The sequence below is a fragment of the Cyprinus carpio genome, chromosome B18 (assembly GCF_018340385.1).
Source record: "Cyprinus carpio isolate SPL01 chromosome B18, ASM1834038v1, whole genome shotgun sequence".
Lineage (NCBI taxonomy): Eukaryota > Metazoa > Chordata > Actinopteri > Cypriniformes > Cyprinidae > Cyprinus > Cyprinus carpio.
In genome coordinates this window covers 18,605,750-18,619,483 of record NC_056614.1, presented here as the reverse complement: position 1 = coordinate 18,619,483, position 13,734 = coordinate 18,605,750, and the positions used below count along the sequence as shown (strand labels likewise).

At 40.8% G+C, this 13,734-nt stretch overlaps 1 protein-coding gene across 1 annotated transcript in view; it reads right to left on the bottom strand.

Annotated features, from left to right (window-relative positions):
- Positions 1-1,971: 1,971 nt before the first annotated feature.
- The window catches only part of LOC109056170 (zinc finger protein ZFPM1-like), a 77,973-nt gene continuing 66,210 nt past the window's right edge, over positions 1,972-13,734 (bottom strand). The window contains exons 5-9 of the mRNA XM_042744179.1: positions 13,027-13,129; positions 12,719-12,937; positions 10,879-11,109; positions 10,539-10,760; positions 1,972-10,173 (exon numbers count right to left, since the gene is read on the bottom strand). Of these exons, the coding sequence (XP_042600113.1) occupies positions 7,805-10,173; positions 10,539-10,760; positions 10,879-11,109; positions 12,719-12,937; positions 13,027-13,129 (3,144 nt within the window). The 3' untranslated portion in view covers positions 1,972-7,804. The remainder of the gene's footprint in view (positions 10,174-10,538; positions 10,761-10,878; positions 11,110-12,718; positions 12,938-13,026; positions 13,130-13,734) is intronic.

The following is a 13,734-nucleotide window of genomic DNA, read 5'->3' as shown; positions in this document are numbered from 1 at the left end:
AAGGGGTGCGATTGATGCGATTTCAAGTTTACCTTTCTCTTTGAAGTGCTATAAACTCTTGGTGCATAAAGAAGATCTATAAAGTTGCAAAGACTAAAGTCTCAAACCCAAAGAGATATTGTTTATAAAAGTTAAGAGTCAACCACATCCCCCTAAAATGGCTCGTTCTAACACGCCCCCACATGTCTACGTCACAATGTGGGAAGATTTGCATAACGCCGCCCAAATGTTCACGCAAATAAAGAAGGCGTAACTTTGATTCTCACTGTTGCCGCCAGCGCCATGTCGTGGAGACGTTGTTTCGTTGTGAAAGTGAAAATACTTTGTTTGGCCTTCCAAAAGAGGACACAACTACAAATCAGTGGTTAAGTTGTATTTACAACACTGTTCCAGAACAGTTACATCCAAATATTCAGATGTGTGCAGCACATTTTATGGAGGACTGTTTCATGATCCTGGGAAAGAAGATTTCAATGCCGGCTGTTCTGACTCACAGTCTTTAAGTAGTTTACATATTTAAAGGATTTGCCACTGATGATTCAAACGAGAGTTTTGAGCAGTGGTTCTCAATTCTAGTACTCGCGTGACCTGCTCTGCACATTTGTCTTATCGCTTCAGACGTTTTTTTCTATTCGAACGAAAGTACCCTGCGAAGTGGACATCTCAGGATATTCCGCCATGATTCCAGTTCGAAGTGAACGTATATGTTCCATTCAAAGTGCATTGAAGTGAGTGAGACGTGAATTTAAATTGTATTCATTTACAGAGGTATATGATGTCACATTTGTCCGTGTGCGCAGCGCAAATCTGTGAATGAATGTTCCGAAGTGAAGTAAACTTAAGTAGATTTCTCCTGCTCAGGGAGTAGGGAGCAATGAACACTGTGTAGGGACCATATCAATGGGAACACAGCCCATGCAGGGAGCTCACTTCTAACGAGCGGATTATCTGAATCAGGTGTGTTAACAAAGAGAGACATGCAAAATATGCAGAGCTGGGGGGCTCGAGGACTGAAATTGAGAACCGCTGGTGTAGAGTAGTGCTGCTTGTTTGTCGTTTCTCTGATCACAAAAGCAGACATGGTTTTGTTTACGTGGCGTGATGCAACGCAACGCGTAAAAAGACAGTTTAAGTCATTATAACCCATAATTATGTCCCCACTGGATGCAACAAATGGCTCATTTGTAATGGGTTTTATTGTTTTTGTCTTGTGGTGCCAGTGATCTGACTGGGACACGCATCACAGTAAAGTAAGGGGCATAACATTCCCGTTACATGCTTGAAGTTTTCGGCCAATCACAAAACACTGGATAGCTGGCCGATCAGAGCACACCTCGCTTTTCAGATTGATGAGCTTTGTAAAAAAAAACTATGCGTTTCAGAAAAGCGAGGCATAGAGGAGAAACAATAATGTACAGTATGTGGAAAATAATGTGTTTTTTGAACCTTAAACCGCATAAACACATTTCATTACATCAAATACACAAAACAATGTTCTTTGTAGCAACATCATATGACCCCTTTAGCTCCCACATTCCTATTTACAATCATTCTGGTAGCACGTGAAGACAGCATCAGTGAAAACAGACAGACAATGGTAGCTTTAGCAACATTAGCCTTACAGAGTGCCAAGAAGCCTTTTCAGAAAGGTAATTTGGAAAACAAACGTGTGATACTTACAGTACTTCTTCTGGAGATGTAGCTGGATCACAAACATTTGCCTTACTCCATCCTTCAGAAGAAAGGTTAGTTCAAAACCTGCTTCATACTGACCCTCATTCACAAAGCAGTCTGGTTTAAAATTATTCACGCAGACATAGATGAATTTCGGTAGAGTTAAGGGAGCATTTTCTTCGAAAACAAAATGAATCTACCTTGTCTTCAGAGGCTCAGATTTCAGGAGTAAGGAGAGAGCTATGTGGATTCAAACATCCAGCTACAGAACACCGAAAACACTTGGGAGACATTCTCGTCAGTGCAGCAATGGCGGACTGTGTACAACTCACTGTGAACTCGCTCAGGGTGGTTCTGTGTGAAAACAGCAGCATCTGTCAACATTCGTGGGCGAAGCCTATAGCTAATGTGACGTCACATTAGCACCAAGTCAGAAAACCAAGTCCTAGTTGGGAGACACTGCTTATGATTTATGGAGATGTAAAAAAAGAAGTGTGGATTTTTATCATTATAGGATGGTTGTGTACACACACTACCAACACACATTCATTCATGTCCAAACACCATGCAAAAGTAACACCATGGCAGCCAAATTCAATACACCACATGTGCACCCACCGCCCCTTCAAATGCCACCGCCTGGGAAACCTACAAAAATACAATTTAATACAAAAACAGACAAACAGTCTATACCCTTCCCACTGAACCCAAACTATATTTCACTACTTCCCAAGGCATCACTGTTCATGTCTAATTTAAATGACTCTTCCGAACGAACTGATTCACTAAAATGAATCGAACTTTCCAGCACTGAAAAAAGCATAGACATTTAAGTTTAACGTGTTTAATTATTTCAGTTTAGTTTGCTCGACTTTAAAGCAGCATGTACAATATACAGTCACAAATGACAAAGTCATACAATTGCATCTTGCTGGACAAGTAGCTTGTTGCTGCTGTAATTGCTCAGCAAGCTACTGTGTACTGCTTACCTACCATGACTGCTGATAAATAGATTTAGATAGATGTTAGATTTTCGCAACTTTTAGTTACTGACCCCATCACTAAACTTTCAGCCCAGAAGGGATAGAGAATGAGTGCAAAAATAAAAAAGGAAGAAGTGCAAGAAAGGGTGAATTATGATATTTTGTTGTTGTTTTTATTGTTAAACATGCTGTATAACAAAAATTGAAGAGCATTTCCTTGGGCAAGGATATGACTGTTCATCTCCACTACTGCTGTCAGCCCTGAAGTCATTAAGAAAATGAAAAACACTGATGAAATAAAGTGGTGCCAAATCATATTCGGAGATGAGCTCAGCAAAGGCCAGGGGAGGTTGCAGAAGATCTGACACTTGATGTGTATTGAGGATGCCAAAGTGGACAGCTATCTGCTTTGGGTACTTCAGAATAATAGACCACCTGACTTGGATCGCTGTAACCAAAACCACTCAAAACAGCACCTTCATTTTAATGTCATTTTTTTGGAAGGTTTAACCCATGCAGACAGACAGGTGGCAGACACAGGTACAGCAACATCAAGACACACGATTGAAAAGCCATTCAGAAAATTCAAAACCGGCTCGAGAATACACAGCATCTGAAATTGCATTCATTGACTTTATCTGCATTGCCAGCTGTCACACTAAAGGCTGTGCCATTTTACAGCATTCAGATGACTAAAAGGAAAAAAGAAACACTGCCAGATACTAAAAGCGTGAATTATGACCACCTAAAGATAATCTGACCTTCATGAACGTGCACTTGATTACATGTGCCACTTGGTTATAATCATCACTGTCTGTTACATGCTGTGCTAAATTGCATTCTTGCACTGCAGGTGAGCTTTGTTCTCATATTTCTTTATTGATTAGTGTATTTTGCACAGACAGACTCTATTTTCACTCTTCGTCTCTGTTCCAAGGGAGATCTATATGGGTCACAACTCCAATAAATGGGAAATACGTTAACTGAATCCTAAATGAGGTTTTAAAAACTAGTACAAGGAAAAACATGTCAGGTACTTGTAAATGTCCCTAAAGAGGAGACCTCTGGGTCATGATTCTCTAACCCTTTTATTCTGTTTTAGACATGCTTGGCTATGAATTAATCAAGTTCAGTATGTTTTATGACCTGGTAAATGCAGCTGAAAATGGTTGAATTAATTTCAGAGTGCAATAAGTCTTATACACTCTTTACTAAAAGGTTCTTGGGGGAACCAAGAATGGTTCATCTATGGCATTGCTGCAAAACCCCATTTGGAACCTATATTTTAAGAGTGTACATGCATCACTTTATGGACTAATGTTAGGAAACAAGGGCTACCCTTGACTTCAGAATATTTTAAGCCTTGAAAATGATTGTTTGTAGATACAGTTGTATTCTACTTGGGTTATCAACAATAAAGCCTCCTTGTACATTCATAAAGAGGGTGAACATCTAAGGAGCAATGTTTTTATGGCAGGGCGGCTCCTGTTTAAACCCTATTGTTACCTCCATTAATGCTGTAGCATTGTAGAGCTCTTGTCTTGGGACCTGTCTACCTCTGCAAGTCAGGGATATGCTAAATAACTCAATTCTAGCAGGATTTGTGCATCATTATGCAGAAATGGAAATTTTAGGAATTTACCACTACAATTTGTAAGGTATTGTGCCCATTAAAACACCTAATGGATTTTAAATACCATTCAACAAAGCCTTTTCATTAAATATCATTCAGTCTGACCATGAAAACTGAAAAGGTAAAATTGCCCTCAACTCCCCGAGTTACATTACTACATGTATCTGTTTTCCAAACAGTGTTTTTGGCTTGTCCTGAATCACTACGGTACAACTATAATACGTTTTTATATTCGGACTATTTCAGACTGGTTCTGGTGGAACCACTGCATGATTTGTCAAAGACATAAACAGAGAGAAGTAGCTCCGGCTAAATGTTCTTCCGCAAAAAATGCATGCAGTTATGTTTATTAACCGCTAGAGCGCCAAAAGTTACGGTTTATTCCCTAAAGCTCATTTTGTGAAACATAACGTCTTTTTTTTTTCCTCCACAGTTTCACCAATAAATTTGTATAATAAAAATACCTGAGAGATCTTTCCCTAGGCTCAAATGATGACAAAATAAAAGCAAAGAGCCTTGAATTAATATGAGATGTCAAGATGAGAAGTTTTTATCAGTTTTTTTGGTTAAAGAGTGAGTAATGAAGTCACAATGAAGAATAATCCACAGGTACAGGCATCCAACAATCTTTTTAAAGAGCAGGGGGCGAAATAGCCTTGATACTTAAGTCAAGAAAGCTTTGCTTTATTCAGATAATTACAGCTCGGGTTTAGTGAGTGTGCTGTAAAAGCATGCTGCCTCTGGAATGGCTGCGTGAGCAATACTTTTAAATCAAAAGGCTTGACGAAACAATAATGGTAAAAGAGTGGTGGGAAATGAGTAATAATTCACCTTGTACAACAACCTTCAGTCTGTGAATGTAAATATTGACGTGAACTTGCTTGTAAGCTGTCTGTAGTGTAGAACAGAACATCATTTCAACACTGATATGTGCTTCCTGTTAGCAGGCACAAAGACTGTATTAAAAAGATCCCTTAAAGTTGTTCAAGTATTCTTTTGTATATGTAAAATAATAAATAAATCCAAGGGTTGATTTTTGGACCAATTATGTTGTTGTTTTTTTCATGCAACTAAAGTGGAAAGAGATTTTTCTACTGTCCAGTTCTAGTAGTCTGGATATTCTTCTAAATAGATATTTTCACTTAAAAAAAAAAAAAAAAAAAAAAAAGCAGTGTTTGACACGAGTTAGTAAATGGCCCAATTTTCTTTTTTCTGTGTGTGTGTGTGAACTAACCCTTGTTCTCATACACAAAAATAAAATATGCCACCAATACAAACACTGTCTGTCAAACGGTTGAGCCAAAGAGAAAAATAAATAAATCACTTCATAAAAAAACAATGGTATGCAAAGTTCCCAGAACGCAGAATGTGTGTTGCATCACAGTCTACAAACTACTTAGAGAGAGAAGAGTACGACAAGTTCTCTTGCACTTTGAATGTCCTTCTGGACTCTTTATTTCCCATGCATAGTTTGGACAAGTGTGTAGTGGAACTTTTTGTAGCTAAAAAAAAAAAGAAAGAAAAAGAAAAAGGTTGACATTATTTTTCCATCAACATTTTTAATTATTCACAAAGTATTTTAATTATCTTTCATTTGTTTTAGAATGTTCTAAATTCACGATTAAATCCTTCGGGGATAGGTTTGGACAAGGAAAAGTGCTGTAAAAACATAAATACATACAAAAAAGCTTCTAAAACTAAAACATTCAGCATTTTTTGTACAACACAGTGCAATAGAAAAGGGATCTGGAAAGGTCAAAGGTTTTCAGCACTGGTCTTTTGGACTTGAGACAGTCGATAAATGATAAAACAATGGAATTGTAAACACCTCTGAGTTCACAACGGGTGCAGCACCGTTTCAAACCCACAACAGCATAGAGAAATTTAAACTGTTCTCATTTGCACTCGTTCCTGTTCTTACCGCAGAGACGACTGAGGTTGCATTTTTGTAACACAGGAAATGGGAAACACCACTGGTAACATACACAAAGTCCACTTAGTGGGGGAGAGCAACGAGCATTGTGGACGTAAGTGACCCGTTGTTTCAGACATATTGACGAGAGGCTTTGTTAAGGCTTTGCCAAGGTAGCCCGCACAAGAGGATAGATTGCATGACGCTGTTCTTTTCAACATTCACGCACATGTAAAGGAGCATAAAACATCACTGAGTCATCATTGAGAATGCAAAATTGAAAAAGAGAGAGAAACAGAGCGAACGAGAGAAGGACAAGAGTGACACTGGGTTGCCAGTTTAAGAAAGAAGCAATACGAGCAATGAGTCAGTTTCAAATTCTCTTGCTTTCAGTGGCCTTCAACATCATTCAGCAGTGTGCAAGACATTTATGTGAATCTATTCTATGCTATACTTCATTTCAAGGTTAAAAAGAAAAAGAAACAAAGACCCAAAAAAACATGCTTTTCTTTGCATGTCCATGATGGTTCGTCTAGAGTACAGATGGCACTTTTTCAGTAGGTCAGAAGGGTTATGGATTTGAATCAGTGAAAGTTTTGCATTCGGCAAGGTGACTAGAGACAGCTAACATCTAAAACTGTTCAAAATCCAAACCCTAAAACCCCAAAACAGTCCTTAGATCCGTAATGCACATCCATCTGATGGAAAATGTCTGTCTGGAAGCAACGACCAAATACTGAGACAGTACAGTGTGTGCCGTCTTCTCCCTCACTAGACCAACACTTACAGAATTTCCTCTCAAGTCCCAATGATCAATGCAAAAAATTCAAATATGACACAATTTCATATGCAAGAACCAAGAAAAACACCACACTGAAGATTGAAATGGTTCCTTTTGACAGTATGAAAACAAAAACAAAGTCTTTCTTTCAAAAGAAACTAGGTAGTATTTAACTTACATGAAATGCATGAGGATGATAGATGATAAATAGTTTCTTCATATTTGTTATCATTCAAAAACTTTCATCTTGAACTGGTAACCAGATGACACCAGTTTCCACTGGGTAACTCAGTTTTTACTCCAGTTTTTTTGCATCAGTGTATTGACAAAAATCTGCAGACTGGGTTCTATAAACACCTCCACTAGGGGTCAGAATTAACCCCAAATTAAAAAAATTAAAACAAAATAAAAATGGCTCAGTCAAACAATCTTTTACCAATATACAATGCCATCATTGATTAAAATGAACATAAAAACTTAGGAGTGATTAAAACAGCATTTTCAAAGCTAATTAAAGGGCAAGATGTTATTTCCATCAGCAGATTTTTAAACTCACAGATGAAAGAAGTAGTCTGCATGGATGAGGGAATAAGTCAGTGGGGCACATTCTGTGTGTGCAGGTAGTCTCATCTCTTAGTGTAATACAAACTTGACCCATAACGTATAATAAGTTACGATAGTAACAACACCAGATAACGCGGTCGGCATGAAGATGTCCGTATCTGGCTAGTAACAGTCCCGCTATCATGCTCTGGTCGGGCAGTGCCGTGATTGGCACTTATATGCATGAGAGGAATGGCAGAATTGACTGGGTAGAGGGATCACTTGACATGTTCGGCACTGTGAGAGGAACAGTAGTATTTTTTGTGTGCAATGAAAGTGGAGAGGCTGCTGAATTTGATGTTGCACAGCCGGCAGTAGCGGGTGTTTCCGTTCTGCAGAGGAGAGGCGAGGGGTGTTTTAGGTGTGGACAGAGTTGTGTGGACGTGGCTTACAGCAAGGCCTGCCTTTTCAGGGAGGAGTGTGGGTAATGGGGTGTGGCCTAGCTGCCCAACCTCTCTTAGCGCTTCAGGCACAGGTGACACAGTTACTCCTGTAGGGGAGAGGGCAGGGGGTGCGGTTTTCGGAAAACCAGACCCCACAGACTGGGGTTCTAGCGGACTTCCATTAAGCACAGGTGAGGAAGGAGATGTTGGTTCCACCTTGATGCTCCGACCATTCACGCTATTCTTACGGTGCCGAGGGCTTGGTTTTTTAGGAGGGGTGAGAGGAGCTCCATCCCGTGGACTAAGGCTAGGACTAGGACTGACTCTAGAGGACTGGGTTGACTCGAGATGTTGTTGTAGTGTGAGCACCAGACCATGAGTCGTTTTAAAATGCTCCATCAGATCACAGGTCAGCGGTCTGTTGGGAGGGCAGTAAGGACACACCACTGGGGAGGTGCTGGGGGTCTTTGGTCCCTGCACATGTGGAGGAGTGGATTCAGAGCCAGGTAGGGCAGATGGATGCAGAACCGCTGCGGTTTTACATGTCTGAAGCCCTTTGGCGTCAGGGTGCACGTCTACTGCTCGGTTCTTTGGGGAAGTGGAAGCAGGCCTCTTCAACCGGTTAAGCTGTTCCATAGTGTGCGGTTGCAGGGTTGTTGCAGGGCAGTAGTAGGTCTTGTGGGCTAGGTAGTTCTCGATGCTGTTGAAGCTAATGCTGCAGGCAGTACACTTGTGGTAGTCAGTAAGGGGCAAAGCAGGAACACTGCCCCCTCTCTGGCTTTCTCTTAGTCTGGGTCTTTTACTCAAGTCGATGGGTCCATCACCTTCAGGACTTGAGCTGCGTGATGGGGTGGATACTTGGGGCAATGGAGGAACGGAAGGGCCCTCTTGTTTTACCCCCAGACTTGTTGCTGCTGGCAAAGCAGTGGCGTTGGCCAAAGCCTCAGTTTGAGCCATGTGGATCTCGTACATCTTCTTGCGCTTGCGTGTGCGAATAGGTTGGGGAAGGAAGGCAGTCTTACCAGAATTGCCCCTTTGGTTGGAGGGATCATGTCTCGAGGCGCAGTAGAATCGCTTGTGGACAATGTAGTTATCGTGGCGGCTGAATCGGATGTTGCAGGCCTGGCAGAAGGTGCGAGTGGGATCATCGTCTTGGTCTTCAGCAGAGCCACTAGGACTTTGGCTACCCTCGCTGGCCTGGCCTCCCCCAGGTCCCTCTCCCTCTGAGGAGGATGAGCAGGTGGCCTCTTTCAGCCCTGGTTCCTCAGTTTTCACCTCCACTAACTTGGGCTCCGAGGCCGTGCCTCCTGGGGCAGGGTCAGGGTAGCTAGGAGAGGCCGAAGCCGCGCGGCTGACCGGTCTGGCCTGGGGTGAAGCAGCATGAGCGGCAGGAGGAGCAGCTGCTGTGACCGCCCCTTCCTTCATTAGACCTGCTGCCTCACCTTGCTGATGCCTGCTGGAGCAGTAAAGCCTCTTGTGGACGTAGAAGTTGTTGATGTTGTTGAAGGTGATGTCACATTCAAAGCAAGTGGCTCCTTTGTGAACGCTAGCAGGAGAGCCTGGTGGGTAGAAGCTCTGCTGTCCAGCTGCTGGTCCTTGTCCCTGTTTAAGCCTACTGTGTACCATCTCAGACATCTTTGCCAGGATTTCAGATGCTTGCGGCATTATGGCAGCTTCAGAATTGAACATGTACTGTGGTAAGAACACTGCACCTCCAGGGAGAACCGAACTGCCCGTTCCAGGGTGTATGGGACTGGAACCTGGAGTGGGACTGGCTGGCTCCGTCTTAACTGCCACCACTATGGGGCTCTTAGGTGAAGTAGAATGAGATGAGCTTGCCTCCACAGCATTTCCTTGAGGACTGCCCGCCTGTTCTTCTTCCTTTGAGTCGTTTTCGTAGTCTGAACGTGGCTCCTCTTTGATATTTAGTTGGCTGAGGGGACTGCAGCCTTGAGAGGCTGAGCTGCCATTGGCTCCTGGGCTGGAGGAATCTGGTCGGGGCACACAGGCAGCAGGCTCCGTCTCTTGCAGCTCTGGAAGCTCAGGGGAAGGAGGACTGCTCTGGCGAGGCACAGGGCTCCTCTCAGCTGGAACCCTCACTTCCAGGTGTGTGTGAACATGCTGCTGAAGTAGGGCAGGTGTGTCGGCGGAGTAGCCGCACACTTGACATTTCAGAACAATGCCAGAGTCTCCTGGACTCAAGCCTGTCACAAAAAAAACAAATGACAGACATTCAGATACAGGACGACTCCTTTAAATCTTATTATTAAAAATACTTATGTCTAAAATATTTCAGCAGATCTGATGAATAGTTCTGACAAAGTTTTAAGGACAGGATTTCATGTGTGAGTATACTGTGTAAACATGTATTTGAGTTATTGACATGATTTGAACAAACTGTTGTATGAATAAAATGTATTCACTTATTTTGATAGTTCTTTCTTAATACATTTTTTTAAACTAAAATGCTTGCGTAATAAAAAAGTATGAGTTACCAATATGCAGCATTGAGACTTAGTTTGCACTGGATTTGTTTTGATCTGCAGACTTCACATATCAGAGCTGTTACCTGCAGCCAGTTTGGGTGAGTACACCTCACTGTGAGAGCCAGGCTGGCAAACCATGTGACTGGTGACCAGGTGGCTATACAGGATGTCTCGCGTTGTGGAGATGAAACCACAGCTGTGACACACACCATTCAGAGAGTCTGTGTGAACCTTTAAGTGCCGCTCACAGTTCGCCTTAGTGGTGAAAGCCGACAGGCAAATCAAACACACAAATGGACGTTCTCCTGGAGACACATTAAGAGACAAAGACATACTTACTTACAAATCAGTCATAATGGATAATTCGCTATTACACAGTTACTAATGCACGCGTGCCCATTTCAAGAAATAAAAGAAACTCACCACTGTGCGTTCTCATGTGGATCTCCAGTGAGCTGGCACTGGGGCAGCTTTTGTTGCACTGTGGGAATGGACACAGCCTCTCATTAGGATACGAATCTTTAGGCTTGTCCTGTGGAGGAGAGGCCGAGGTCTGCTGCTTCTGTCGGCTCGCGCAGTAGTACATAAGATGGGCCTGGAGATTTCTCTCACTCCTGTACCAGATCCCACAGTCTTTGCAAGGGAAAATGTCTTCTGCACACACAAACACACAAAATACAAGTAAGAACAAAGCTTACAAACTATATCTCGAAAGGATAATAAGTTATCACAGAGAGAGGGTTAAGAGAAGAATATCCACTCATTTAATGGTGTTGCATATTTTTGTGCTTTGTGTGTACAGACAATATATGGATTATACAAAAAACTTTTATTAGAAAACTCATACTTAACAGACAAATGTAATGCTATTTATCCCATTTATTTTAATTGATACACTTCATGCATTTAATCATAAATGGGATGTTTAATGTTTAGTAATGCACACGCAAACATAATACACACACAATAATAAATCAGAGAAAGCAATCAGAATTGTTCCATCATCTCCACGGCAACGGCACAGTGAGTTTGAGATGTGTGCAAGAGTGTGTGTGCACGTAATCGGGCCGATCTGGTGTCAGGGCACATGTTGAACAGGCTATATTTGACAACGACCGTCACATCCCAATTATCCGTCTACACGCAGCCCAGCTAATGCAGTGGGAAGCACAAAGTTGGGCTGATCATGTTTTACCCTTTAGCCATATTTACAGTGATTATTCACGTCTTCATCATGGCATGTCCGTACCCACTCCCACTCCTCATGCAGTTTAGCAGAGGAGAGGGCTGTACCAGCCAATTAACTCTGCAGCTGTTGGAACTGACACAACACTGCCACCTACTGATGATGGGCATGAATGACAAGCAACTTAAAGGTGAAGGTATGTCATTTTTTTCCATGTTAAAATACTAAATTAAGGCATTTCAAACTTGAAAAAAAAAGTTTCTGTTTCCTGGTCAGCTGAACTAAGGTCTTTTCATTCTAAATCCTTTTTGCAACTTAAAAAATGCAAACAAATATGTATCCTACACAAGTTCAAATTTTGTCTCATTCCCAAATCAAATGTACAGTGATTCTTTTAATTAACATGTAAGAACCATACAAAACTATATTAGTCAGAGATTATGTATAAAATGTATTCACTTATTTTAAATGCATTTCTTAAAAATGTTAATATGCACACAATTATTCAAAAGTTTTGGGTAGGCATGATTTATTTTTTTTTTTTACATTTCTAAAATAAGTCTCTAATGCTCTCCATGGCAGCAATAAAAATACAGTAAAAACTTTAATATTATGAAATATGAAATGTGAAATATTATAATTTAAATTAACTGCTGTTTTAACAAAAAAAAAAATGTTGAAAATAGTTATGCTGCTTAATATTTTTGTGGACACTGATTATTTGATGAACAGAATGTTCAAAAGATTAGCATCTGAAAAAACCGTGGTATATAAATGGTATATGTTATGATCATGGTACATGTCCATTATGACAGTATTAAATGAATATTGCTGTGTAATATATAGTAATCATGGTACTTTTTGTGGAAGCAGAACTGTGGGAAGAAGAACTTTTAATGTCCTAAAAAAAACAAAAAACAAAACATGAACACATTTTACTCTATTAAGTACTATGCGTCATGATTTTCGCACATATGCACAAACACGGCCCACCATCCCTAATCACAGATGTAAACACTCATAAAAATGCAAGAAACTGTATAGACATGCTGTGTTTATCAGCAAGCAGTGACTCACTATTAACGACAGCAGTTGCTAAGATGGCAGCCATGCCAGCCTGTTGAGGGAGGAGCTGGATCTCAGAGTGCAAAGCTGCAGGGTACGCTGGCTCCTCCTTCACCCGCACGCTCTGGGTCTCAGTCACCGCCGACTGATCCGCGGTGGAGCAGGACAGTGTTGCATAAAGTGCATCTCCACTGGACAGCTCCTGCGTCAGCTTACAGAATAATGCTCCTCCTGTAAAACAAACAGTCACTGTTAGAGTCTCCATTTAATACTGTAGTGTATGTGAAAGGTGCATGTATTGGAGTGTTTTGGTGTTGTACCCTGATTGTAGATGATGCAGTTTGACTCGGTGGGGCTTGAGGTAACAGGAATCCTTTTGAGCCAGCAGTCTGCCTCCTCACACTCCAGAGACATTACAGGCCTCTAAATACACACAAAGGGAAAGAGAAACAAGGTCAGCCGTGCAATTTTAAAAGAACACAGGCAGATTTACAGCAACACTTCCAGCAGATTTAACACAGAGTTTATACAAAAGACACGGTTACATTAAAACAAAAGCTATTTATAGTTAAGATTTCTCATTTCCTGTTTTTTAAGATGGGTTAATTTGTGTCCTTTATATATGTGAAAGATCTTTGCAAATATGAAATTACCTGTCAATATGCTAGAATATATTTAAAGGGTTACTTCACCCCAAAATGAAAATTGTGTCATTAATTACTAACCCTCATGTAAAATAGCTTATCAACAATTTCTCTACAAATATATTCAAGTAATTCATTTTAAAATTGCCTGGGTGCTATTTTTAAGATGCAAGATGCAAGTTCAGTTATAAAATACAATTTCACAATCACAGAATGTGGTAAAGAATCATCTTTAAGAAAACAAAAACAGACATTTTAATTTAAAAATCTAAAAAATATTTTTTGTTATAACATTTTCATTTTGAGACTTATTAAAGACTCATTAAAGCAGACATAAAATAAGCTTCTGTGAGATAAATAATTATAATAATTTCATAAATTACC